Genomic DNA, 27,968 nt, shown 5'->3' with positions numbered 1-27,968 from the left:
AGGTGTCACTGAGCTCTTTCTATCAAAGCTGCCGATAGGCCCTCTCCCCTCGGTGACCCCCTCGGTCCCACCTCCCAAGGGTACTTAACCGTCACGCAGGTGAGATTTGCGCCTTTTCGCTTCTCAGGATTGGTATAGTAAGGTTTTTGTGTGTTGCATTGATCCCTTTTTATTTCTAAAAAGTGCTGCGTAAGCTACTGCTAGTTCACCTGCACTTTGTGCTGAAAGCTGGCCTTCGCCGCTTTTCCCGGAATCAGTGGTTTAAAAATTCGTAGCCTTTTTATTCGATTTCTGATTATCAGCACCTGCTCACTCTGCATTTCAGGCTGCTTTTTTAGCCCGTCTTAGTACGGTAAGTATTAGTGTTAAGAATTGTGTGTGTTTTTCATCCTTTCTTGCTTCGGAGAGCACTGTTACTCCACGGGGCCGGGCTTGCCTTGTCCCCGTTGTTGAGTTAGCCCACCAGCAGCCTGCGGGCCACAGGTTGGGCCTCGTTTTTGATTGTAGCTACGCGTTCCCGTGCTCGCGCAGAGGGCTAGCCGCACCGCGGCTGCTTCAGCCGGGACAGCCTTATACTCCTCACCTAGGCTTCCCTCGTTGTTGGGTTGAGACGTGTGCGGGCTGTGCGGACCCTCACCTCTGGTGTAGGTCTTTCAGTCAACAGAGTGTGTGCTGTCCCCCATCTATCCTGTAATATTTTGACAGTTTTTTGTATCTTAAAAACACTACACTACCTTTCCCCCTGTTGTACGCTACGTGCTGCTCAGGTGTGTGACCACGCGGTCAGGGTAGGCACCGTGCACAGCTGCCCCGGTGTTTTTTAATACTGTGCTACTTCGGTACCACTGTGCGCACAGTGCCATTGTCTCACTGTACCGATACAGTCTAGCACGCCGGTGGTGCACGGTAGTCAGTGCACGCAGTATTCTGTGCGCACAGTGCCTGGCTCTGCATGGTACTCGGTGCGTCTGTGCAAGCGGTAGCCCGGTGCACGTGGTACACGCACAGGGGTTTTTCTACCCCGCTCTGACGGGCAGGGCTGGCTTCCATGCCTGTGAGGCATGTGGGACCAATATCCCGCAGGAGGACAGGCACAGCATGTGCACTCGGTGCCTAGGCCCCAACATACCCAACGGATCCACTTCAGGCCTCGGTGCTCCAGACAGAAGTGGATGCCTTGTTGGACAAGCGCGCCATTCGTCTCGTAGATCCCACCTCTCTCGGAGAGGGGTTCTACTCGAGGTACATTCTGGTACCAAAGAGGGACGTGGCTTTCGCCCCAACCGGTTTCTGAAACAAAAAGGGTTCTACATGCTGACTCATCATCACATGCTCCAGTCTGTCTGGCCGGGCGACTGATTCACCAAGGTGGACTTGCGGGACGCGTATTTTCACGTTCCCATTCGTCCACAGCAGAGGAAATATCTCGCCTTTCAGGGCAGCGCGTACAAGTTTTCCGTGCTGTCGTTCGGCCTCTCCCTAGCTCCCCGTACGTTTTCAAAGTGCGTAGATGCTATCCTCGCCCCCTTGCGGCTGCAAGGAGTCAGTGATGAATTACCTCTACGACTGGTTGATCTGTTCTAAGTTGCGTGAGGGAGACAAGATGACAAGAGTCGGCTGACGCCGGTGCAGTGCATAATGTACGTGGGGCTCCGGCTGGACTCCACTACGACGTGTGCATACCTGTTGGATGACAGGGTAGCAGCTCTACTACACTACCTCTCCCTGATTTATTTGTACACCACACTAAGACTATTTGAACACTTAGGAATCGGACAATGCAATGTCTTTGTCAGAACTCGTGAAGGTCTGTAAAGAACACGACCTGGCGCTTCTGTATCCTGATGAGTTCGACCTACTGATGCTTTTGGCCATGCTACCTGTTACAGCTGAAACTGCAGAAAGATGTTTCAGTGTTAAAAAGCTCCACAGTGTATGGACTTTCATTGAAATGGCGAGTGGGTGTAATGCTATTTATTTTATATAACTGTATCAACACACACACACATATTGTTTAATGTGCCCACTCTTCCCCCACCCAATAGCAGTTATATTTATATTCCTGCACATGCTCCTGTTTACTAACATCGTAAATAGTTTTCCACATATGCCACTTCCTTTGTGATGTATAAACTGTGGTTTGATGTAATTAAAAATGTCTTTGACGTGTTCTTTGATACGCAGGTTATCACAAGGTTACACTCGATACATTTAAAAAAATAAAATAAAGTAATGATCTTCTTTCAGCAACCTGTAGAGTTTTGTCTTGATTAAAAACGAGTCGTAGTTTTTTTTTTTTTTTTTTTTTTTTAATATTACTTGCAGCTAAAAGCAATCAATGTACTGTATTGGTAGTCTAACAGATATAGCGTATTAACTGTGCGACGTACTGGTCGATTGTGCTGATTTGAAAGTAGCCTATTTTTTTTTCTAAACTTGAAAGTAAATGATCACGAAAGTTTTCTAATGAATGTATTGTTGTTGCTTGCCTTGTGTGCTGTGTTATGTCTAGAATAAACACATGTATTACATTATTAAAAAAAATATATATATACACATTACGTAATAGTCTAGTAGATGTATATGTGCATACATACATATATGAGGGTGGTTTGAAAAGTTCTGAGCCTAATAAGGAAACACCAGAGAGCATTGCTGTTATGTCCATGTTGAGTGTACTCAAACAGCCAAATCACAACATTCTAGATAACGTTATGCTGTTCCATTCCAAGGCTGTATTATTTTGTATCCCCTAAGAATTGAGTCAGTGAAGCTGTCAGAAGCATACAATTCACACATTATATTTTGTTTTAACCCCATAAACACATAAACATGTTTCAAAAGATGATACATCTATTTACAACATTCTAACAGGATAGACAGTTGATGGGGTCAGACTGCTGTCTAGCTAAGAAAGCCAATCTCACACTATTTTGGTAACATGATAATGAGATAGCTAACTAGACACTGCTAATATACAGGTAACACATATACACTATAAAAAAATGTGTCTTTCCAGGGTTTTTCTGTTCTCTTGTAGATAGCACTTTACATGGACAATAAAATAAGTTATCATGATATTATTTTTCATATCAACTTGATTCAACAAAGAGGTAGTGAAAATTGCTACCATTTTTTAAACAAAGTAATTTGTGAACTAGTATGTAGTTAATTGTATTATTTCTTAAGTTACTGTTTTCTGTCATTCGTGTACTAACCTGAAAAAATGTCTCCTAAACTATCAGATGTCAACAGCAGCTGGTAAATAAAAGCAGGTGTTCTTTGTTTGGAACTGTAAATGTGCCTGTAAGTAACATCAGGGTTGAGTTTTATAAAGTATGTGTATGACACAGGTTAAGGGACTGTTCACACGGAGGATTTTTATTATTTTTTTTACTCTGTATGGCTCAGTTAATTTGGAGAGCAGCTATCCAATTTATTATTCCATACATTTGGCAATATCCTAATATACATGCATTTGTTACTATAAAGCATTCAAAAGTAATTTGATCGTGAACAGGCATGCAATTGTTAAGTGCAATCTTTAATAAAACATGAATTTGCAATTGTTTTTGATGAAATAGATCTACCTCACTTGATAGCTATGATTGTCTAAGCCACACAAAAAGTACAGTTAACATTTTGTTTTCATTTTTCTTTACTCTTTCACACTACATAATTGCTTGCCTGGTCAATTTCAAATTAATTTTTTATTAACATTATTAACATTGCATGCCTGTTCATGATCATATTCCTTTTTGAACGTTTTATACCAATAAATGCATGGATATTAGGATAATCACAAAAAAATATAAGGGATGCTGAATGGGATAGCTGCTCTCCAAATGAACTGAACCATATGGAGTAAAACAAAACCAAAAAAAAAAACAGCATTCCACAGTAGCCTCACATTCCAGCTTCTACCGCTGTCTGAAATTTGCAACTTGGTTAACACACCACCCGTTCTCAGCTGTCTTCTGGCTTGCGGCTATTTACTTTCTCTGGACTTCCCTGAATAAACTGATCAAAGTTTTTCCATAAAACTTGAGTTTATACTGTAAGTACAACTTTTTAATTCACTTTCTTATACTCATGAACTGCTAACCCCTCTATTAGGTTCACTCAGTCCTTGTCCCGCCTCCCACCCCAGCTGATTGAGTGCTTATAACATTTTCCCACCAAGTAATACATATTTTTTTCTTAAACAGACAGTACTACATTTCAACCTATTACATTCCTCCTGGATTTAAATATGCCAAACCCTCTGCATAAACCAATCTAAACAATAAAGAAATACACTGTCAATAATTATAGTAGTTACCTGCTTTAGTCAGTCACGTTACACTTATGCTTTACAATGCATCATTTTCACAGTACCTCTGAGATACCCTTCCTTTACAGCTTCAGTCTATGAAGTGTGTGGAAATCCTCCCTTTGTGCTGGTAGTTCTACTTGTTGTATACCCCCTGGTTCTATAGGGTCCTCATCCAAACCCTCTCTGTATCAAAGTCTTCACGCAAGTCTCTTGCTAAAGTAGGAGCTAGCCATAGTCAATCCTTCTTTCCTCAGATGGGTTTGGTCGCGGTGCTTTACCCTTTACTAATATTAGTATTAGTACCTTCAAAGTGGGGAAAAAGACAGGGTTTCAGCTGAACTCTGTGAACTGCTCACTATTTTCCTCCTGTTTCTGGCCTGACAGTGTACACTGGGAGTTCAGGTTTATTCTGGTGAACCACAACATGTGGGGCGGCCTCCCATCTGTGCTGAGTTTTACTGCGTCCTCTTGCTTGTGGTTACGTACGAATACACTATCACCGGAGCGAATCAGAGCCTCTATGGACTTCCTGTCATAAGTCCTCTTTCTGCCTTGGGATGCTTTCTCAGCAGGTTCACAAGCCACCTCACAAGCTAGTTTAAGGCAATGATGATGTTCTTGCATCCAGTCTTCCAAATTGGAAACATCATTGTAACCTGTTCCTTCTTCAGCCTGAAGATCTAGTGGAAGCCCTGCATCCCTCCTAAACAACAAATAGATTGGTTGATGAAGTGTGGACATAGCTGTTGTAGGCCATCACCAACTCAGGTGACTGTTTTTTCCACCTCTTTCTTTTTTTTTGGAACGCATTGTGCATTGTTTTGTTGTTCCTGTCACAGGTGCCGTTGCCTTGGAGATGATAGGGCATGGTTCTGCTTTTAGAGATCTCATAGAGCTTGAACAGTTCTCTTATTACGTTTGCCTGAAAACTTCAGCCTTGATCTGAGTGAAGGCCTACTGGACATCCATAATAAGAAAACCAATTTTTAGTCAGTGCCTGAGCTGTTGTCCTAGCCGTTTGCTTGTGTGTGGGAACAGCAAAAGTGAACCGAGTAAACATGTCTGTAAGGGCTAAAGCATTCATGTAACCATCAAAGGATGGCTCTAAAATGGTGTAGTCCATTGTAAGGACTTATAGTGGTGAAGTAACATTTGTACAGGTCGGTGGTGCTCTGTTCCATACACACACACACAGTCTTTACTTGCAACAAAGAAAATATTAGCAGCCTCTATTAGCTGAGTGGCACTGTTACTGAACCGTTAACTTCTCCAATAGCATCAGCCATTCCTTGTCCTGCCTCCCACCTCAGCTGATTAGGTGCTTCTAACATTTTCTTGCCGAGGCAGGAATAATAAATCATTTTTCTTAAACAGACAGTACTACATTTCAACCAATTACATTATGTTTAAAAAACATGTTTGTTTTAAAACAGCTTTACGGCATAAACAAATTAGCCTACTTTTTATCACTTATAAAAAAGTTTACCATAGTAAAAACATAGCAAAGTGTAATAAAGCAGAGTAAAAACATGGTAAAGCATAGGTTAGCATCATGAAGAATAGCAAGGTATGGTCAACTATGATAAATGCGTACTACAACCATGGGGAAGGCATTGTAAAACTGCAATAATACCATGAAAATATAGCATGGTTAAACTTTTATATATGATTTCAACATCACAATAAGGGGAGCAGTATAAAAGGCTTTTAAAGCAAAGCTGTTTGATGCACTACAAAACCACATTATTTCAGCATTTTCGAAAGAGATTGTTGTAGACACTGGCATGTGCAGACTTGCTGTAGAGTTCTTTCATTTTTTTACATTTTTTTTTTTTTTTTTTTTTTTTTTTGCTGCCTTTACAAAAATGCAAGTTTGCAATATTTTGTGTTTTTAAAATTGTAATCTGCTCTGTCAACAAAATTGAGGAAACCCGTGCTAAAAAGATTACCATTTCCTTGACCTAAAATGGCAAACAGCATGTGTGCATGTTCTTTGACTGCAGTGATTACTTAAGATATGTTTTTTTTTTTTTTTTTGACAAAAACTTTATTTTTGCTAAATTACAGTATTGATAGAAATGGTGGATAACTCATATAAATGTAGACCACTTCAGCAGCATTAAACATAAATTAATACAATTATAAAAATTCACACTGTCATCCATCAAACAGTAGGGTATAGCATCAAATATGAGTATACAATCGTTCAAACACACTCTGCAAAACCAGAGCAGAATTATTCCTCCTTTATCATGGGAAACGGACTGTACCATGTTTAAAAGGTAAGTAAAAACAAAAATAGCTTGTTTGCAAATAATTCCACAAAGTGTTACATTTTATTTTGGTTTTAAAATATTAAAATTAGATCGGCATATAAATGTAACAGTAATGCGGGAAGCTTAATATATTTTACTTTTGAAGCCTGTTTCAACCCTGCCTTCCCCCCTCTTGCTGTCAGTGTAAGAGTCCAATGGCTAGCTGTTGAAGGATGCGGCGAAGATGGCGATGAATGTGAAGAATAGAGGTGCTTATTTCCAAAATAATTACATAAATTATACCTCTCAGCCTCCTAACTATCGGAGTAACAGTCACTTTGTTCACAGGTTAACAGGTAATTTAAAAATGTAAGTTGCTGTAATAGCTGCAAAAAGTCTAGCTACGATTGATGCACTCTGTAAACTACCGGCGCCGATGTGATGATGATCTGTGTCATTATAAACGGTAATGTAGTTAACAGTATTTTTCTACATTTGAGCAGGCGCAGAAATAACAGATTGGGAACCGCAAGGGTGATTTTGAAATTGAAATGAATCATTTCAGAGAAATACTGTATAATTGTTTGCTGGCGTTGCCTAGACGACCTTCATCGTACGGTCGATTTTGGGTGGTCTGTACCGATTACCGTTTTGATATGAAATATAAATGTAGTGTACTGTAAATCAATGCAGGTGTCTGGGTGCTTGGTGACCCGGCATCCGTGTTGCAGCAGTTTTCAGATGTACAGGTGTCAAGTTTGCAGAGATGTCAAAACGTATGCTGTGTGTACGCGTGTTAAATGCATGTATGAAATGACGTGCTGTCCTACAGTTATGTGTTTGAAGCGTTTAGTTTGAACGTGATAAAATAATATCATTGATACAAAAATAAAGTCGACACAAATTAATTTAATAATAATTAGTGTAATAATAATAATGATAAGAAGAATTATCGGTAAAACAAACCTCTGATAACCAATTGACCTATAATTATTACATCAATATAGGGCAACTAACTCCATGCATTCGTTGTATGCAGTATTTAAATACAACACTGCCTGTTATGTTCAGAAGTTCAAGTGCTGGACAGAACAGACAGTCAGGCTTTTTTTGCAGATTAATATCTCGTTGAATTAATCACAGATGAATCCTTTTTGTGAAACAGTAAGACTTAGAAACTCAGTAGTTAGCATTTAGAGTAATTAAATAATGGCTTGGCATATAAAATGGCGTGTAGAGTAAAAACTGTATTTTCCTGTTGCATGTAAGTAATGACTACATTAAATAAAATCCATCCAGGATGTGGCTCCTCTTTAGATTTACAGTGCATCCTACCAGAACAAGATCACCACTAGTAAAATGTACAATTAAGAGGGTGCCCAGACTTCAAAAGGTGCTAACTGCTATGTTCAGAAGCAGATAGAATAGCAATTCTGATCTGGTAATAAGCCTGAGTATTACATTACAGCAAGAGGAAATTGCATTATTTTGTACACCACTACAGAAGTGTTTTTAAACCAAATAGGATTGCTGGATTTTATTCCTGTTGCCATTTCTCCAGCTTACCAACAGCTATATAACATTTGGATGACAGCCAATGGTAATACTGTTAGCATTTATGTACAATAGCAGAGGCAGAGTTGGTTTTAATTGCTCATACACTTATCCCTGGTATTGGTCCTGCAGTATGCAGTATCATGCATTTCTTTTTTTTTCAGAGTTACATTATGTGCATGTAATTGTGGAGTTCTGTTACCTCATTATTCAGTATTAATCATGTACCTGGCAAACTGCATGAATAATAAGATGCTTTCAGTTTCAGTTTAGGAAAGAACAGACTAACTGTGTTATTAACCTGTGTGGGTTGCATATACATGGCCTTAATTTCATGAAACATTGTTTGAACATTTGTAATTAGAATATAGGTCATTGTACACAAACTTTTCTATATCTTCTGAATTTTGCCTTAACCACAGACATGTTCAGACATAAGTGTATTCCTTGCTAACAGAAAAATAACTTTAAGCACCAAGTACATATAAAGCCTTATTTATTTGATTATTGGTGTATTGGTTATGCTATATGCTGCCACTGGGTACAGTTAACTCCTCTGTCTTTTCCTCTGAGACGGGTGCTGCAATATATGCTGTCACAATGCCTGTGTGAAATTTCAGTCTTGAACTGTGACATGCTTTTGGTAGGCTTACAACTTTGTCCAGCACTGAATGTTACTGTAGCTCCCTTGTTCCTGTACAGCACTCTGTCTAAAATACTCCAGTCTTAAAACCTTTGCATTGGTTGCCAGTTGAGTTTAGAATTGATTGTGATCTTAGCTTAGAAGGCATTGTCTACCCTTGGACCTCCATACTGTACCTCATAGAACTGATCACTCCCTATACGCCCTCAGGATGCTGGGCTTTTCAGTGATGCTCATTGTCTTTGGAATTCTATCTCAGAGTGTTAGAGATGCAGATTTTGTGAATGGGGTTAAATATCATTTTGAGCACTGGATAGTACCAGTACTGTTGACAGCATATCGTTTCTTCACATCATACAGAGGCTATACCCAACAAATAAGGATCAAGGCCAAAAAAATCTTTAGAGAGCCTGTGATGCAACCGTAACCTTGAGATAGCTTTATGTAGGTCTTTGCAGGACTTTATTTTTGGAACTATTCTCCAATGGCCAAATTATTAGTTACAATAATCATTTTATACATGTACGATAATGCCATGCAAAAATGAAGTGGGTATGATATTTCACATTACAACAAGCTTGTGGAATAAAATTAATTGAGACAGGAAATTGTTGAGTAGTCTGCCTTGAAAGTATTCATAAAATAGCTGCTCTGTGTCTATTCTCTTGTAACCCAGAGGATTTCATTCCGCATTGAACTATGTATAATTGAGCCCTAAAGAAATAAACTCTTTTAGGAAACCATAATAACAGTGTACTTTATAATGTGCACAGGGTCACTAGGGGCTATAGTCCCTGGCTTTGTAGTCAGTCGTTGATTTAATTTGGATTTGCCCTCTAAGATAACATTGTCTGCACCAGCAAGTACATGGCTAGCAGGTACTATGATAAATAAATACAGTGCAATACATTTGCATTTAGAGCTACTTAGACATTCAAATGATTTTGTCTCTGAAGCGTAACATTAATGGAACTTGTTTTATCCATTGCAACACAGGTTCAGCACAACATATTTTTATCATTTTACATTTCTCAGTACTAGTCATGTATATAGAGCCCATATACCTGTACACCCTTCTTTTTTGGGAATTTTGGTTATGCACATATTTCAGACAAGTCCTTTTGTAGATAACGGAAATTCCTCATCATTTTCAGTATCCTGGGACATATTTCTTATATTAAGTTCAGAGAATCTTAAATTGAAAGGCAACATTCAGTCATAATTAGACTCAAGTTAATTGCACATGCCATAGAGCATGCTGGGCAATAGTAGGCTTGGTAAGCAAGGGGTTGTCAACCCCTTAATACTTCTGTATTCACTTTGGTATGTACACTTGAGTGATGCCCTTTTTAGGGCAAACATCTTTTATCAAAGTTGATTGAGTTATCAAGACCTTTTCTCAAGCAGCATTTGCAGAATCACCTGAGACATATAACTCCTTACTTTTGACAGATACGGTTCTTGTTCATTTTAGTTTGTACTGTAGATGCATATAGTTTTGAGGTTGTAAGGGCTGAAGCCTTTGTACTGTTCAGGGCAGCACTATCCCTGTGTGAACTTTACTCAACCAGGAGTGTCAACTGGAAAGGTGACAGTCAGAGGTGACTGTTCTAATAGTAACACTGCTGGATCTCTAGCGGCTTAATTACAGGACCTTCCTCAAAAGCAGGGTGTAATTCAGATCGGCCTTTACCGGTACAGAGGTCCGGTTCTGTCTCAATGTGATTGGTGTATTATGTTATTGCAGCATTACAATATTAGTCTGATGTATGATGGAAAAGGTATTTATGGAAAGTGAGATAGGATTAACTGATCTGATCGTTTGCTTGACTTGCATTTCATGAAGTCCCAAGAGGGCTGGAGCTATTCTTGTGAGCAGCAGGCACATGCATAATACATTTGGTTGTTTGTGGCTGTTTTGTAGAACTAAAGCATGCTGTACTTGGAGAACCTCCTGTACAATGGCTTGCATTAATAGCATCCTGACAATCTGCTTTACAGCTGATGCTGCAAAAGCTCAAGGTGTTAACAAGGCCAAGTTCTCTTTTATGGTCTAAAATGCTGAAGAAATGTTATCATGAGTGCAGATGATTTGTATCTGTGGGTTTGTACTGTACATGCAGGGCTTGGCTGGAGAATAGTGTGGATGGCGAACTTTACCCACTCTAGGGATGGCTGCCAACTTTTCATACATACAGTATGTGCATATGTTTGTAAGATGAGACATATACAATGCAAATACTGTCTGGCCACTTTATAATAACCAGTAAGTAATATCAGGTTGGGTCCTGTTTGCTGGAAGGTGTCACGACAGATTCTAATACATTCAATCATTAATAATATTAATCCTCTTTGCGTTTTCCCTCTGTCCATCACTGCAGCCACATTTATATCATTTTATTTTCTTAGGAGATGCCTGCCAGCATGACTTTCTTTACGACATGCACCCATCATCATGCCTCTTGAATGCAAAACAATTGTGCAGCTGCCACATCTTTACAGAGCTGCGTGGATCACATGTCATATCACACGATTAACCTAATTTGCATCTCTACTTCAGGGCAATACCAAATCCAATCAGATCCTAATAAAGTGGCCAGGCAGTGCTGGTATTTCTAATGGAATCTAGGGATATAAGAATGTACTTTTCTGTCTTTTCTTTCAGGTCCTGATCCCAAAGTGAAACCTGTACTGAATATGTGCCAGCAACCACCTTTTCGACCGATGGCTCCTTCCCAGCCTGACCCTCTCCAGTTCCCCTTGTCTACTTCACTGTCCTCAGGGCCACCTTCCCTGCAGCCGGTCCAGAGATCCCCTCATCCTCCGCCACAACCCCCCTGCCCCAAATCCCTGCCACCCCCCCAGGAAGAGGAGACACAGGCTGTGGGGGATCAGGACTCTACCTTGGAGGACCTCTGTAGGCCCTTGTACTGCAAGCTGTGCAATGTCACTCTGAACTCTACACAGCAAGCACAAGCTCATTACCAGGTACTGCAAGGGAAGAGCAAGGAAAGCACTAAATAATAAGAGATAATAATGAGACTGAAAGGGGGATTTTCAAAAACTTTCAACTTTTTTCAGACTCGGGAGGGATGAAGACAGACACGCGTCCTCCGAAACGCGTGCTGTCAGCTGTCCGCTCTTCTTTTTACTTTTTTTTTTTTTTTTTTTTAACAGAAGCTCTAATAACTAAAAACACATTTGTGCAGAATAGTTAAACAAAAAGGAACAACTTGCATTCAAATTAGAAAACTTATTAAAAAAGAAATACAAAGGATATGATTTTGTGTGCATCTGCGTCAGATGTCCCTTTAACATTGTAATAATAATAAAAACTATATTTTAACAGAAGTCATTTCTATCTGAACTATGGTTGTTCATCACTGTTAACATTTTATGTCCAGAAGCAAAACAAAACATTAATCTCACAAATCCTGACTAACTTAACTATTGTATTAAATTCAGCTTCTTTTTATATAATATTGCCATATAATCCAAACACCACATGTTTTGAAGAAGGTAAATCAGTAGATTTAATAGATTTAAAACCAAAAGAAAAAAAAAAATGTTTTGCCTTAATTTTTAAATCAAGAAAATGTGAATACAACAGGCAGCCTTCTGATTTGATTTGTCTGATGTAGAGGCCTAAAGTGTGTATGCTAGCAACGTGCTAATCTACCGTAATAGCACTAGAAGAAGCACACACTCACACACTCAAGGTTTTAATGCAAACCGGCAGCAGGAGACTTCAAATTGGGTTCTAATTTGATGCATTGATTCACCAATATGTAATCGAAGATCAGGAAATTTACAGTCAGTTGATCAATAATCGATGCATTGATTAATTGTTGCACCCCTCATTTTTTAGGGTAAAAATCATAATAAGAAACTTCGGAATTTCTATGCTGGTAGTCAGCAGCCGCCCCCTCTCAGAGTTCCAGAGGTGGTGGAGCCCCCTGTCCAGCAGCCCCCTCCCCCAGCAACAGTACCAGTGACTCAGGTAAGGGCAGCTCTCTCACTCTGCTTGCATGTTGGTATATAAAGGATTAGTCTGTGCTGCGCTTACATTTGTGCAAAAACTTTAGCATTCTTTAGCATAAGCTTTTTATTGTATCAGAAACTGGGGATACATGGAGGAGGTGATTATGCATCAAGATGTCACAAGTCTTTCAAATCAGCGTTACCAGAATTACTGTAAAACAAAACAAAACAAAACAAAAAAAACCTAAAGATAGTCAGTAAAATGCGACATGTGATTATGTTAAGAAAATTAGTTTTCAAATTTTAGCTGTCACACGTTAAAGACCTTTTTGTTGAATTACTGGTACTTATTTTCACATTGCCCCCTTTCTTTCAGTCAGGTTCCTTTAAGGCAGGTAGCCGGGTGATTCTGGCTACAGAGAATGATTACTGTAAGCTGTGCGATGCCTCGTTCAGCTCGCCAGCTGTGGCTCAGGCCCATTACCAGGGGAAGAACCATGCCAAGCGGCTGCGGCTGGCTGAGGCCCAGCAGAGAAGCACTTTCATGTAAGTGCCAACCTCCAGCAGACTACCGTGGAACGTGTTTAACACTTAGGTTCACACTGTAAAGCCCCAGTCTGTAAATGATGACTTGCAGGGTAATTCTGCAGTTTTCTCATGCTTTTTCCTTGGTTATACTGTGCATTTACCATGGTTAGCCAGGTTTTCTATCTCTCTGGTTTTTACAATGCTTACCAATGTTTTACCATGCTTTCACTATGCTTTATTACACTTTGCTACACTTTTTTTAGGCAGTATACATAAATAAACATGATGATTTTCAAGCAATGCTGTATAGTCAGATCACTGAGGAAAACAATAAGGCTCTAAAGACGTGGTCTTTGTGTGTACATATCAGTGAACATGTATTTTCAGACAGTTCAGACTGTAGAAGCGTCTACATCACGTCATCTTGATCAGTGAGTCACATGCTTAGTCACTGACAAAATGTTTCCCAAAGTAGAAGCCAAGTCTGCTTTGGAAAGACAGGTCTGCTTTCTGGAAACAAAAGACCTATTTTTAAAGCGTCATTCATTAATTAACTTATGTTTTTTGATAGGAGAGAAAAATCATGTTAATGTTACAGAGTGAATAACAAAGCACATCGAGTGTGCTTGAAAGGGCTTGAAATATGTAACTTAATTGTTTGGTTGAGTGTTCGCTTTGTTTTTGTTTGTTCAGTGTTTGTCTCGTTGTTTATTTTAAAAAACATTTTGTTTTTAAATAAACTGGCTCAACAGCGCATTCCCTTAATTTCACTTGCCACAATCCCTACAAGAAAACAATCAAATTACTTTTCTGTTGGAAAAAATTCTGGGCGTAGTGCCACTAAAGAAAGCTTTTGCTAATCTTTTTTTTTTTTTTTTTTTTTTTTGCTGGTTCATTTTTGATAAAGATTACTTTAAGACAGTTTGAACCATTCCACGTTTCTGCATGAGTTTATTTAGACACAATGCATATTTTTTACAATCTGATTGGAGTATGTCTTTCGCTGCCTGTATTTTCAGCTTTACGCATTCATACCTTATTCAGGATGAACAGTCATGGCAACTACTGTACAGGGACCTAAAAGCTTCCGTGAAAACAAAGTGGAAAAATGGTTACATAAGTTCTGTAAAGTGGCTGTGCTTTGGGGAAAAAAAAAAAAAATCCCAATGAGGATCTTTCAGATGGTTTAACTGACGAACCACATTCGCTTAGTTGCTACAACAGGAAACAAAGCAAAAATACCACTTCATTTAGCTTTCAAACCTCTCAAACAGGGCAGCTTCTGTATTTACTAAACAGCTACTTCAGACTCGAAATCTGTCTGCTAAAAGCTCTATAACAGTAACACTATCCATTTGTGACCCTGTATTTTACAGTTTTGTCTTTAAAATAAAAATTATATATATATATATATATATATATATATATATATATATATATATATATATATATATATATATATACACACACACACACACACACACACTGAGTGTACAGAACATTAGGAACTCCTTACTAATATTGAGTTGCACCCCCTTTTGCCCTCAGAACAGCCTCAATTCGTCGGGGCACGGACTCTACAAGGTGTCGAAAGCGTTTCCACAGGGATGTTGGCCCATGTTGACTCCAATGCTTCCCACAGTTGTGTCAAGTTGGCTGGTAGTGGATCTCTGCTCCGAATAGCTTGTTCCATCTCATCCCACAGATGCTCAATTGGATTGAGATCTGGTGACTGGGCAGGCCACTGCAGTAAGCTGAATTCACTGTCATGTTCGTGGAACCATTCCTGGACAATCCTAGCCTTGTGGCATGGGGCATTATCCTGGTTAAAAAAATCCATTAGCAGATGGATACACTGTTGCCATGAATGGATGCATCTGATTGGCAATGATGTTCAGATATCCTGTGGCATTCAGTCGTTGCTCCACTTTTATCAAGGGGCCCAATGTGTGCCATGAAAACACACCCCACACCATGACACCACCACCACCAGCCTTGAATGATGACACACGGCATGATGTATGCATGTACTCATGTGGTTTTCTCCATACCCTAGTCCTCCCATGAAACATGAAAAGCATGAAACAGCAGGAACCGGGATTCATCAGACCAGGCAATGTTTTTCCAGTCCTTCAGTGTCCAGTGTTTTCGTTACTTAGCCCACTGCAACCGCAGTTTCTTGTGTTTTGCTGAAAGAAGTGGAACTCTGTTAGCTCGTTGGCTGCCATACCCCATTTGTGTCAAGGTATGACGAGTTGTGCACTCTTTTATGGGTTTTTCGGCACCAATGTACAGGACTGTCAGTTGACTAACTGTAGCCCGTCTGTTGCTCTGCACAATTTGTGTCAGCCTCCTTTGGCCTTTTTCATCAATGAGCCGTTGTCGACCACCGACCTGTCCTGCGCCTGGCACCTACTACCATACCCCTTTCAAAGGCACTTTAATCTTTTGTCTTGCCCATTTACCCTCTGAATGGCACACATACACAATCCATGTCTCAATCGTGTCAAGGCTTAAAAATCCTTATTTAACCGGTCTCCCCTTCATCTACACTGATTGAAGTGGATTTAACAGGTTACATCAATAAGGGATCATAGCTTTCACCTGGATTCACCTCGTCAGTCTATTTCATGGAAAGAGCAGGTGTTCCTAATGTTTTGTACACTCAGTGTGTGTGTGTGTCTATCTCTCTCTCTCTCTCTCTCTCTCTCTCTCTCTCTCTCTCTCTCTCTCTCTCTCTCTCTCTCTCTATATATATATATATATATATATATATATATATATATATATATATATATATATATACACACACACACACACAAGTATATATAAGTAATAAGTATATATTAATATTTCAGGTTCAAAGTTTATTATAGGGAAAAAGGAGTTGTTAGGGGTCTAACCAATTTAAGTTATGCCATTAGTTACATTTTTTATTAAAAAAACAAAAAAACAACGGATGTTTCAGCGTGTTTGGAGAATTATATTTGTCTTTTAAAATATAGTTTGTCTCATAAAAGTATATGTCCAAACACCATGTCTGTAATACTTTGTCTGGGTTTTTTTTTTTTTTGTTTAAAACATCTATCACAAAACCTACAATTTATTTATTTTTATAGATATATAGCATAGCTGTAAATACCAGGTTACACAGCTACTGCACTGACCACAGTTTTTACTAATTCAGGAAAATCTGTGCAACATCTATAATAATGTAGTAGTGGATGTCCTGCCCACCCCAGCAGCAAGTGCTGGTGCACAGTGACATGTTTATAATTTGTTTTAAACAAAAAAAAACTAACAATTTTTTAAATAGTAATGTGTGATTTGACTCACCGTTGTAACCAGATGCCATTAAAATCTATCTTTGACTTGAGAACGTTAAGTTGTTTTGTGAGAAACGAAACCGGTTTCCTAATCCTCTTACCATTGGCGCCTCCATTAGTTATTGGTATTTATGTCATTTGATACATTCTAAATCAATATTTCTAAGCCATGATTTAGACTACAAACCTCTGCGTCCTATTTTGAAGACAGTCAAGTTAGACATGCCAGTAATCAGACCAATGAAATTTCACACCAGCTGTGAAGCTCAGCACATAGAAAATGAAGCTTTATCATCACTGTGGGTAGGAAATCACCAAGAAATGGATCCTTTGTAGGCTTCAGTTACTTATTTTATATTGAGGTGTCAATAAAGCATCTGAAAGGCTACATCTGCAGAATTAACCTGTGTTATCAAAATTAGAGCAGTCTGTGTTTAAAAGAACACCTTTGTTGGTAAACTTCTGTTCTGCGATGTTGTTCTTCTGTCTTTACAGAAAACAGCTCACTCCCAAGTCATTTGCATTTGAGCTGTCACCCATTTACATGCTCGCTCGCTCAGCTGTCTCATTTGCTGACCTACATAGCTCCACGTAAATGCTGCGTGTACACAACCAAACAATTTACAGATACTCGCAGATTTGTATTTTCAGTACATAATAGAATGCATTTTTTAAAGGAGAAAAGGAACTGCCTAATCAAAAGTGTTTTTACATCCATTTCCAAGATTTCACAGACTTCTATTCACATTTACGATTTTCACGATTTCCGTGACCTCTGTGACAAATCAAAATTATGAGCAGTTAGAGGTCAAGCATTCTAGTATTCTAAACTTGAGTCAGCTACCAATACTGGTATGTTCAATAGACCATAGAATATAATAATATATATATATATATGATATATATATATATAATATATATATATATATATAATATATATATATAATTCTTATGATGAATAATACAACATATGCATTGTATGGCTACATGTTTTAAATATATGAACCGTATACACCATCTGTTAAAAATATATTGAAAATATATTTACTTTCCATATGGGTTATTATTTGAAATTCCCACTCCTACTACATTTTGAAATGCTAATATAAAGTAAATACATGAATTGACATATGATTCTATGTGGAAATTAATTTGGATTCACATACTTGGGGTGATGTGGGCTCCTCACTCAAGTGTGAATGATCTCTTAATGGTCTTACTAAGAGGAGTGTGTGTGCTGATTTTTGCACATATGTGGCATTAACTATGTGTGAATGGTGCTAGTTACATTGAGTCACATGCAGTAGACAAGGAAAGTAAAACGTGGCAAATTTAGATACGATTATTTTTTTAGAAGGTAAAGAAAAGAAAAAATATATAGATTTGGTGATTCCATAAGTAGGAAATATTTTTGGTAAATGGTTTAATTTTGTTCATTCTGAATGGGCTATATTTTCTAAGTTGTGCTACTGATTTTTGCTTCCTTGTCTGTCTTTCAGCGATTTGACTGCAGGATTTGAAAGTCATGAACTTGGCTCACATTTCTTCTATCACTAGATTTTCCTCGTTCCACAGAGCAGCTGCACTTGCTTGATATAGATCATAATATAGCCAATGCCCAGCTTAACCTCTTGCCACCATGCAAGAGTGCAACAGTGGTCAGCATTTGTCAACACCAACTGTGACTTCATAGTGTTCATAGTGTATAATATATATATATATATATTATTCATGCTAGCAAGAAGTACATTGGCATACAAGGTTTTAAGTTTAATCATTCAATTTTGAAGCAGAAATTATTCTGAACAACAACAACAACATAATAATAATAATAATAATAATAATAATAATAATAATAATAATAATAATAATAATAATATAAACTGCTTATTTTTGCAACCGAGTTTTTTCTTGCTTGTTTGGTACAGTCTCAAGAATGTTTTTGCCATATTCATTCGGAGTTCAAATGTAGACGTTGAAAAAGGCCAATCTGTCTTGATTTGGTTGTATTAGGACGATGGTAGTTTATGGGCAGGGCCTGTGTTTTACGCGACCTGCTTTCTTAGGCTGCACTTCATTCTTCCCACCGCAAGGTGGTCATGTAGTCTGCTTAATTAAACCACTTATTGATTAATAATCAATTCCGATTCCTTTAATCATCTCAATTAGTCATTCTGTTAAAGCGCATTGGCGTGTTGATTATGTGGCAGCAGCGGCTATGGATATTCTTTAGTCATGCATCCTTTATTACTAATACCTCTTATTCAATATTATTTCTTAGAATGTGTAAATAAATCATTTAAATGTTTCAGTTTACTAGTAGAAACACATCATTTGTCAGCAAAAAATGTTTAAAAAAATAGCACTGATTCCCAGAACAATTTATATAAAATACTGAAATCATAACATCAATGCTGTAACATATATATTACAAATATATAAAAAAATAATAATAATAAATAATAATAATAAATAATAATAATAATAATAATAATAATAATAATAATAATAATAATGCAAGGTTGTTCGCAGGTCAGCACATTAAGAGTCACTTACAGTTTCATGAAAGAAAATGCCCCATGCATTAAATGTTGCCATAAGAAGAAACACTTGGCCAGAGGAAGAAACACTTCTTTCAGCATCTACAGAACTGGTAACAACTGACAAATATATTTTAGCCTTTCGTGTTAAATTGGGAAATAATTCTTCAGTTTTAATCCAAAATCCATTCAAAGTCATTCTACTGCCGTTTTCTTTTGCATATGGTATGTATTTGTCCATTTCTGATTTACAGTCAGCATCAAATCCTGGAATAGAATATAATGGGAGTGCTTCCAGATCCAAACTACATTCTTCGTGTGTGTTGAATATCCTCACTGCCATCAGAAAGTTATGAGCTAGTTGAAAAAAAACTTGGTTTCTTTTTGCATTGATCCGGGTTGTAGTAATTTGTCAGTTTTTCAGAAACATCATGGAAGGTTTTTACAGTTTGTTTATTGCAGTGTCTGTGCTGTGTACCTCATGTGCCATTGCTCGCTATGTATTTATTAATTCTGCAACTTTATTGTATGTTTGATGGACTCTCACTTCACGGCTCTCAAACCACTGAATCAGATCCACCAGTCCCTTGGCATGCGTCGTAATTAAGGGGAGTTGAAATTTTAAACTTTGCACATCTTTAAGCAATTTCTAGAGGGCCTTTAACACTACAATGTTTGGTGAAATGTGCATTTCCTTTCCACAAAGCCTGCGTAAAAAGGGATGTATTTGGAATGATATTCAGCAGCAGAATACCAAGTGCCCATCGTGTTATGCATGGCTCAGTTGGCAACTTTATGGGTAAAGTACAGCCTTCTTGTTGGATTGCTTCTGTCAGGTGGTCTTTAAAAGGAGGTTTTCTGCTTGGGCAATGTTTAAACAATTTTTTAATGGTTGCAACCAGCTTGTCTGCTTTCGGACAATTATTTGCCCAGATATTGCTGGCAAGGGCTATTATGTAGGCATTACAAGTCAGTAAACCTCGAAGAATGTCATTGTGTGCCTTGATTATGTAACTGGCATTATCGGAGACAAATCCAGTGACATTATTAAAATGATCTTCTAATGTGTTTAAACATTTCACAACGCCCTGTACCACAATGAGTAATTCACAGAGTGCAGATTAATTGTATCGGCTAATAATACTTTCAGTTCGAAGGTGTCGATAGTCCTTGGAGAACAAACAAAATGTGCAAAACATACTGATCTTTTGCATTTGTAGACTCGCCAGTAACTGCAGATACAGTGTCAGATCAGTTGTACAATTATCAGTTTGTGCAACTTGGCAATTTGGCGTAGATATTCCCTTCTAAATTGACCTGCTGTAGGAATTGCTCCCGCATTTAATGCATGTTTGTTCAGAAATGCACGTAGTTTGGGATTATAATTTTTTTCCAGGGGAATGTTACCACGAACAAATGCCACTGTCAAATTGAAAGTACCATCTCGTCGGCTTTCATAATTTTCGTTCCCCTTACGTTTTTTTTTTTTTTTCTGGAAGATGCCGTCTCATAGCTGTCAATCTCAGCCTTTCGTTTTTTGTGTTTTTCTGATGATAAATTTCAGTCTATTGCTGACTTTTGAGTGTGGTCCAAAGATACAAGTTGTGCAAAATAAATGATACCCATTGGTGTAAAGAACACCAGGTGGATATTGTTGCGTGCGTTCGCGCAATGAAATACTTTTTGATTGAGATGTCTTTGACTCCATTTTTAGGTCTCTCGAATTTTCTTTTAACGCATCAGTTTATTCAATTACCATTTATACTCATCATAATTAGCTTCTATTTTTCTAATTAGTTAAAGCGTAATGTGTTGATTTCTTAATTGTGAATCTGATTACTATAACTGGAGTGGCTGCAGGGACATCTAGGGGATAGCAGTCGAATTACAATTGAAAAACTGGTCGTGTAAAATGCAGGTCCGTATTAATGGGGTCTATTTTAATACTTAATTCTGCAGAACTTCTCTTGGTTTATATTGTATATATTCATAGAATTAATAGTGTTGAATAGAATGCCCCCTGAAAAGCAGGGCTGAAGTGTGGAGGTATGCAGACCAATCACTGTTCAGATCATTAAAATAGAATGTGCTGTTCACACTTTCTGTGAAAAAAGTATGTATTTTTTGCTTTTAAATGGTCATAGATAAGGAACCACATTTCTGATTAAGTGGGATTCTCTCAAAGTTCTAGTCCTTTCACCAGGAAATGCCTTTTGCATGGATTTTGGATTTAATGAGGCAAAGGGGCAAGCTGATTTATGTGTGTATAAGTCATACAAGAATGCAAACTTTTTTTAAGATTTAAAAAGTGTGAATTGCGTTGGACTTTAAGGTGTTACATTTGTCTTCAAGAAAAACCATGGTATTAAGTAAGGGTAAAAAGGGATAATTTACATGTTTCACGACTTGCAGTTCATGCTTCTCTAAACATTTCATGTTGAACAGAAACGCACACAGCTTTTGCCCTTTTAAGCAAAATAAAAACTGCATACCAACTTATAACTGACTGACTTTCAGTAAAAACCTTTTTTGATTGGGTGGAGATGGCTACTGTTGATTTGTTTGCTGTGGTTTCTTTGATGTCTTAGGGATGTTTTGAGACCGATACAATAATAGTCATTTTTTTCTTCTTTTCAGAGACACATCACAAGCAAACCAAAGGCGACCAAGGAAAGAAGGGAACGACTTTAAAATAATGAAGACCCGCAGGAATGCGTATGTGCCTCAAAGCATGCTAGGTAGAAATAATACAGTCATGCTAGTAAATGTGATAAAAAAGTGTATCGTCATGCACAACCTCCATATGTTCTTGTGTTCTTCGTCCTTGTGCCAGTGAACTTGAGCATAGTTAGAAACTAAGGTGGCGTCTTCCTAAAGGACTGTCTTTAAGCTAAGTAGACGTACATCATTAAATTGTGTTTCTTCTTATGTTCTCCGAGAACAAGAATCAATATAGAAGCCCTAATCAGTGAAAGATACAACACCATTAGCATAAAAAAACAGAAAACTATTTCTGTGAAAACCATGTATATTTTTGTTTAACTCTTCAGTTACAGCTAGATATTGAATAAGCTGAAAATACATCACATGAACAGCTTTAGATTCCAGTGCCTCTTACATCACCCCATGCTCTACACTGGGCTTTTCACCAGGGGTGATTCATTCACCCTCATATTACAATATTACATATAATACATACAGAAACATCAGGGTTATTCATTTAGGGTAATTGTAGCATGGTAGCATTGTGGTCAAAGCTAGTCAGAAGCAGGATAGCATTATATATATATATATATATATATATATATATATATATATATATATAATAATATAATATATGGACATCAGTTGTTGTAAATATAACTAACATGTTTCATAAATGGTTTCATGTTTCATAAAAACTATATTAAAAACATATAAATAAATTAATTCAAATAAATTCATATATAAACAGAATTATAAATAGTGGTGGAATTTCTATTAAAGCTGATGGCATACCAAATAATAAGAGTCCTGCTTTGTGTAGTCCAGTGGTGGGCAATTCCAGTCCTGGATGGCCGGTGTCCCTCCTGGCTTTTGTTCCAACTGTACCCTAAATTAATTAATTGGACCAATCAAGCTTCTAATAAGCACTTAATTGAGTCATTTAAGCTACAATTGGAACAAAAACCAAGAGGGACACCAGCCCTCCAGGACTGGAATTGCCCACCACTGGTTTAGTCCATCTGTTCTAGTGTAATCCATTCTGTTCTGTTCTGGGGTTATAGAAAGGGGCATTGCCATCTTGCACATTAGTACTCTTCAATGCCTGGAAAGACATATGATGACCTGCAGCACAATATTCTGATACAACTGCCAAGTCACCAAAGCATGTACATTCGATTGGTCTCTGTGTGCTTGAGGCTCTATTGCAGCGGTGCAGCTCCTGGAGGGCCGGCGTCCCTGCAGTTTTTATTCCAACTGCACCCTAAAGTACTTTATTGGACCTTATTAGAAGCTTAAGTTGTCCAATTAACTAATTTAAGGTATGGTTAGAACAAAAACCAGGAGGGACACCGACCCCCCACGACCAGAGTTGTGCTCCACTGCTCTAAGGGGATGTACTTGACTGACAACTCCAAACTACAACAGGGCAGGCTTTGGAAAAGGAATGATCTCTGATACTGTGTTGTATGTACCTCTTTGACGCTCCTTTAAAATTGGTAAAACTGGCTTGCTTGGCATAACTTTGTTACATTAGCCGCAGGTAGCCCAAAGGAACCGGTGTCTTGTGTGTTCACAGCGTACAGCAGCCCCTGTTCTTTGTTTCGATAATGCTGTTGGTATCTGTCTTGTTTCCGTTCCTTGAATCCTTAGGACTGCCGTGGAGAGGATGTCTTTACTACTGCTGAACATTTAGTCATTCACAAAAAATGTAAATTAAACTCTGAAGGAAAAAGCTTATTTATTCGGAATATTATTTATTTGCTTTATTGTTATGTATACTTCATTTAGTACACTGTGTTTCTTGTTAAATATTTGAAGCAATGTTGAATCTATTGATGCAATTTGTGTACTGTATCGCTGAGTGAGTTGGTCTTTTCTTTGAGAATTTGTCTAGGTGTAAATGTGTAGAAAAAGATACCCGACAGTCTGGCAGTGTTTGAGTGGTTCGGTATTGTGTAATACCTAATTTGAGTAAAATTATGCTATCTGCTGTTAGCCCTGTGAGAGAGCCTGCTGTTTTCTGATGAATATCACATGGCTGCTGTAACTCTCACTGACATCTGCAGGGGGTGTCTGTTGCTAGTTTTAGTAACAGTCATAAACGCAACATTTTTGTAATCTTTTGGCAGCCAAACGTTTTGCGACAAGAAGACACTGTCTGAGTCCTTGTGCTGCAGCAGAGCTGTGATAAAACTTAGATGAGTTCCATAATTACTGAGGTCTGCTTTTGCTTGTAAAACCCAGTCACAGTGCTAAGGCATTGGTGAGTGTAAACTGACCCATCATTTTGTGAGGCGCAAGTACGTCAGCAGGGTCTCGCAGATGCAATGCTCATAATTGAGATGATAGGACCGTGTAAAGTAAATTCCACTGAGGGCTGCCGATTCTAGTATGGTCTTACGAACAGTGATCGTAGCAGGCTGGTTTTGAACATTTCGAATTGTTCAAAACATTTTTGCTGTTCCCATCGTTTTTTAGGATGTTTGTGATCATTGTGGCTTGTAGTCATTCATATACTCAAATACTTTTTCTTAATATAAATTTGTGCTTTCATCTGAATTCAGGACTGCTCTTGCCTGACACTGATGCAAAGCTAGGAGCTAGATCAGCCAACTTCATCAGCCACTTTGGATATGGCAATACATTGCACTGTATGGTGCTTGCACTTACTGATATTAAGCCTTACTTATGTCAATGGCAGCACCTAAAACTGATTGCAGCTCCTGAACACAAAGTCAAAACACCATAACAAGTAGAAAAACTCCAACATTTGAGTAATTACAATAGGAGCAGTAATTGTAAACAATATTGATGCAGTGCAAGCCTGGACATTCTGATCACATTACTTGTGTCTTTTTCATTAGGCATGGTTTATCTTTATTTCATTTGTTATTCGTTTCAACTGGTGCATGTGCTTTAATAATGTGAAGCGTAACAGTGGAACCTGTAGATACATTTTTGGAATCTTTGCATGTGTTCTTGAGATGCACATTTTAAGTGAAGCTTTATATTTAAGGTAGGATAAAGACATACTTTTGAAGTTGTTTTCAACAACATTCTTGTTTCTTTTGGATTTGAATTTGGCGTGTTTGCTTGTAATAGAATTCGCTACTTTTGTCGTCTTCTCAGCAGTGAAGGAACTAAGTAGAATTTGCACTAATGCTGAAGCCTCAAGCAAAATGAGTTAGGCATTATATATCATATGTTTTCTTTTGTATTGCCCTCCACTTTTCAATTTGATTCAAAGCTTTCAGAGGCTAGAGATACTGAACATGTTGTTAAAAAGAAAATAATCATTGGCTTCAGAAATACTTTGGATACAGTCATAGCAACAAAAAGGCTATTTAATAAATTAGTTGGGGAATTTGCAAGCTTCAAATAGGGCAAGAAAATGTACATGCACTGTATATCGTGTGTGTTTGTGTATAACCAAATGTACCCTGGCTGGCTTTCTTAAGTATCTCCTCCACGGTTAGGATTGTACTGCTCACTCTTTCACGAAGCTGAAATCTTGCGTTGTAATTCCTACAGGTCCCTACTATAACCCGCGCCCTCGGCAACGAATCCCACGGGACTTGGCGATGTGTGTCACGCCCAGCGGCCAGTTCTACTGCTCCATGTGCAACTCTGGGGCCAGCGAGGAGGCGGAGTTCCGGCTGCACCTGGAGAGCAAACATCACAAGAGCAAAGTGTCCGAGCAGCGCTACCGCAGTGAGATGGAAAACCTAGGCTATACATAAAGGGGACTGCAGCTGCCCTGACGTGCACTGCTTACATAGACAAGGATCACTAAAAGGTTCACAGGATCTAGGGGCCAAACGGTACCCTGTCAAGGGACAAGACAAATTATTCTCTTCTAGACTACATCTGGAAGTACTTGCTGGATCGCTGCTGTTCTCTATACAGTAACTGCATGGTGTTGCTGTGTTTTTTTTTTTTTTGTACACACCAGCACCACCTGCTGGTAGGCCATGAATCAAACATGTCCTTCCAGATTTTCTTTTGCAAGCTGATGATGTGTTTTGACCTGAGTTTTAACGATATGATACTATTTGCACCTGAGATAAAGTCTTCTATTTTAATAGACTGCTTCTCTCAGGAAAAATCAAGCAATCTCTCTTGTCATGTCAGCTGTGAGTTTAGCTGCTTTGGGACCCTTATATAAAGTTGGTCCCCACAGCACCCAATTCAGCAGATGTTTAGAAAAAAGAAAAAGTAAATTACACTACAAAATTCTACCCAACCAGGTACCCTGCTGTGAGGCAATACAGTTAGCTGGCTTTGCTCACGTGTATATAAAAGCAATATATATAAAAGCAGTTCATTATTACATTTGTGGAAGACCTGTTACGTACTAAAATATGTGTGGTATGACTAACACAATCTAACCCAGCTATGTCCTTGCAAAGCCGTACAGTTCACACTTCTTCCTCTGAAGGGAAACCACTTTCCCTTGCTTATTGATGAACCATGGTAAAGCACACAGTTTTAATTTCTGGCAGGAGAGGTTATTATTATTTTGGATCATGTATCCTTAATATATATTTTATTATGAATGTGTCAAATATTTATTTGTAACGTTCCATTTTTAAAGTTTGAAAGAAAATTAAAAATGGTATGTGGAAAACATATAACACAATCTACCCATACTCATAATGAAAACCAAAGCATTGTGAAAAGTGGGGAATCCTACTTTATTTGGAACATGACAAGACTTGACACTTTGGGGAGCTTGGTGGCACATCATCTCCTTCCCTGTCCTTGTGCCTTTTCTCTCTGGAGGCCTGGGTTTGGATTCAGCTCAGGTAACAGTGAAATGAGTTTGGTGGTGGTCTACACCCAGCCCATCATAAATCCACTCCACGATTAGTAGTCTTTGTTTGAGTTAGACCCAGAAGCAAGGTGGATGCGAGGGGAAGCTCTCTTGTAGTCTGCTGGCCTAGCTGTAGTCGGTATCAAAAGCTTGCAACCTTCCGGTTCCTGAGGTCAGTTCATAGGTCATTGGCCTTCAGGTTATGAAAGGTACAACAGGCAGAGCTATTTGGTAGCTTTAGTTTTTTCTTGTTAGGAGACAAAGGGCAACACAGTTCTATGTGTATGTAGTTTGTTCTATTTGTTATGTATTATTGAAGTATGTATTACACCAGCAGGGGCAGAGTGTTGCAGAAAGGCAGGTTAGTGGTTACACTCTGGTGTGCCAGGTATACCAAGATATTAGGCATGTTTCAGACAGCACTATTGCGTTTCAAAAAGTGTCCACGATTTCATTACTGAAACACGAAAATGATACTCAAAGTTAATCCAAACAAAAAGAAAAATGCATTAGTTAAGATTTCTCGATATTTCGTAACGTTTCACACTTATGACTTTGAAGTCAGTTTCAAAGCTCTTTTCAAAATGTCCGCTCTAGTGCACTGGGGTTTGAGATCGGGGGGGTGTCAAACAGGTTACACAGCAGTAACGATCCATGATGTGGTACAGAACAGAAAAGCCAGAGCTTTTTCTCTTCCTGCAGTGATTTAGAGGACATGCCCCTGATCTCAAACCCCAGTGCACTAGAGCGGACATTTCCACAGTGTTCTTATTTATGTGTTGCTACTTTGTCTACAAGTTAGATGTTGGCAGTTTATTTTTTTATTTTGTATTTATTTTAAATAAGGAATTTAACCTTTTTTTAAAGAGCCTGTTGATATGTTAAGCAATTTGTGGTAAACCTTTATGAAATGCGCTATATAAAATAAATATTATTATTATTATTATTATTTTTACTGTAACTGACGGTTTCACATTTCAAAACTCTGAAATCATTTAAATGTTGAGTTTCTGCATTCCTCTAAAGAAAGTGTACCTTTGCTATTCCCCAGGATGCTTTATTTGTGTGCAGGGTGATTTATAATGACGGATGTGTTGCTGGGCTACAACCAGAGGTCAGTCCTGTTGCTGATACCTGCATGGGGTATTTCATGAGATGCAGAATATTAGCAGTATTTGTCTTGAGAGAGGGCTCTGTCTTTGAGATTAGATAGGAATATTGTTTTGTTTTTTTCCCCACAGTGGTCAGCTAACTTTATAATCACCCTGAATATGAACATAGTTTACTTGAATGTTAGGCAGTATGCT

General features: G+C 38.3%; 1 protein-coding gene across 3 annotated transcripts; it reads left to right on the top strand.

Moving 5' to 3' along the window:
* Positions 1–6,675: 6,675 nt before the first annotated feature.
* On the top strand, positions 6,676–27,295 carry LOC121322542 (zinc finger matrin-type protein 3-like). Of its 3 annotated transcripts, none has more exons than XM_041262644.1 (6): positions 6,676–6,926; positions 11,433–11,755; positions 12,636–12,767; positions 13,125–13,294; positions 21,780–21,880; positions 25,380–27,295. In XM_041262644.1, the coding sequence occupies exons 1-6, from the start codon at positions 6,815–6,817 to the stop codon at positions 25,586–25,588; spliced, it is 1,047 nt and encodes a 348-aa protein (XP_041118578.1). In that variant the 5' UTR covers positions 6,676–6,814; the 3' UTR covers positions 25,589–27,295. The 3 variants fall into 3 exon arrangements, with proteins under 3 accessions (XP_041118578.1, XP_041118579.1, XP_041118580.1); XM_041262645.1 differs by having other exon boundaries at positions 6,687–6,839; XM_041262646.1 differs by having other exon boundaries at positions 6,865–6,939.
* The last annotated feature ends 673 nt before the right edge of the window (positions 27,296–27,968 follow it).

Source organism: Polyodon spathula, chromosome 11 (genome assembly GCF_017654505.1).
Source record: "Polyodon spathula isolate WHYD16114869_AA chromosome 11, ASM1765450v1, whole genome shotgun sequence".
Taxonomy (NCBI): Eukaryota; Metazoa; Chordata; class Actinopteri; order Acipenseriformes; family Polyodontidae; genus Polyodon; species Polyodon spathula.
This window is presented reverse-complemented; position numbering and strand designations above follow the sequence as displayed.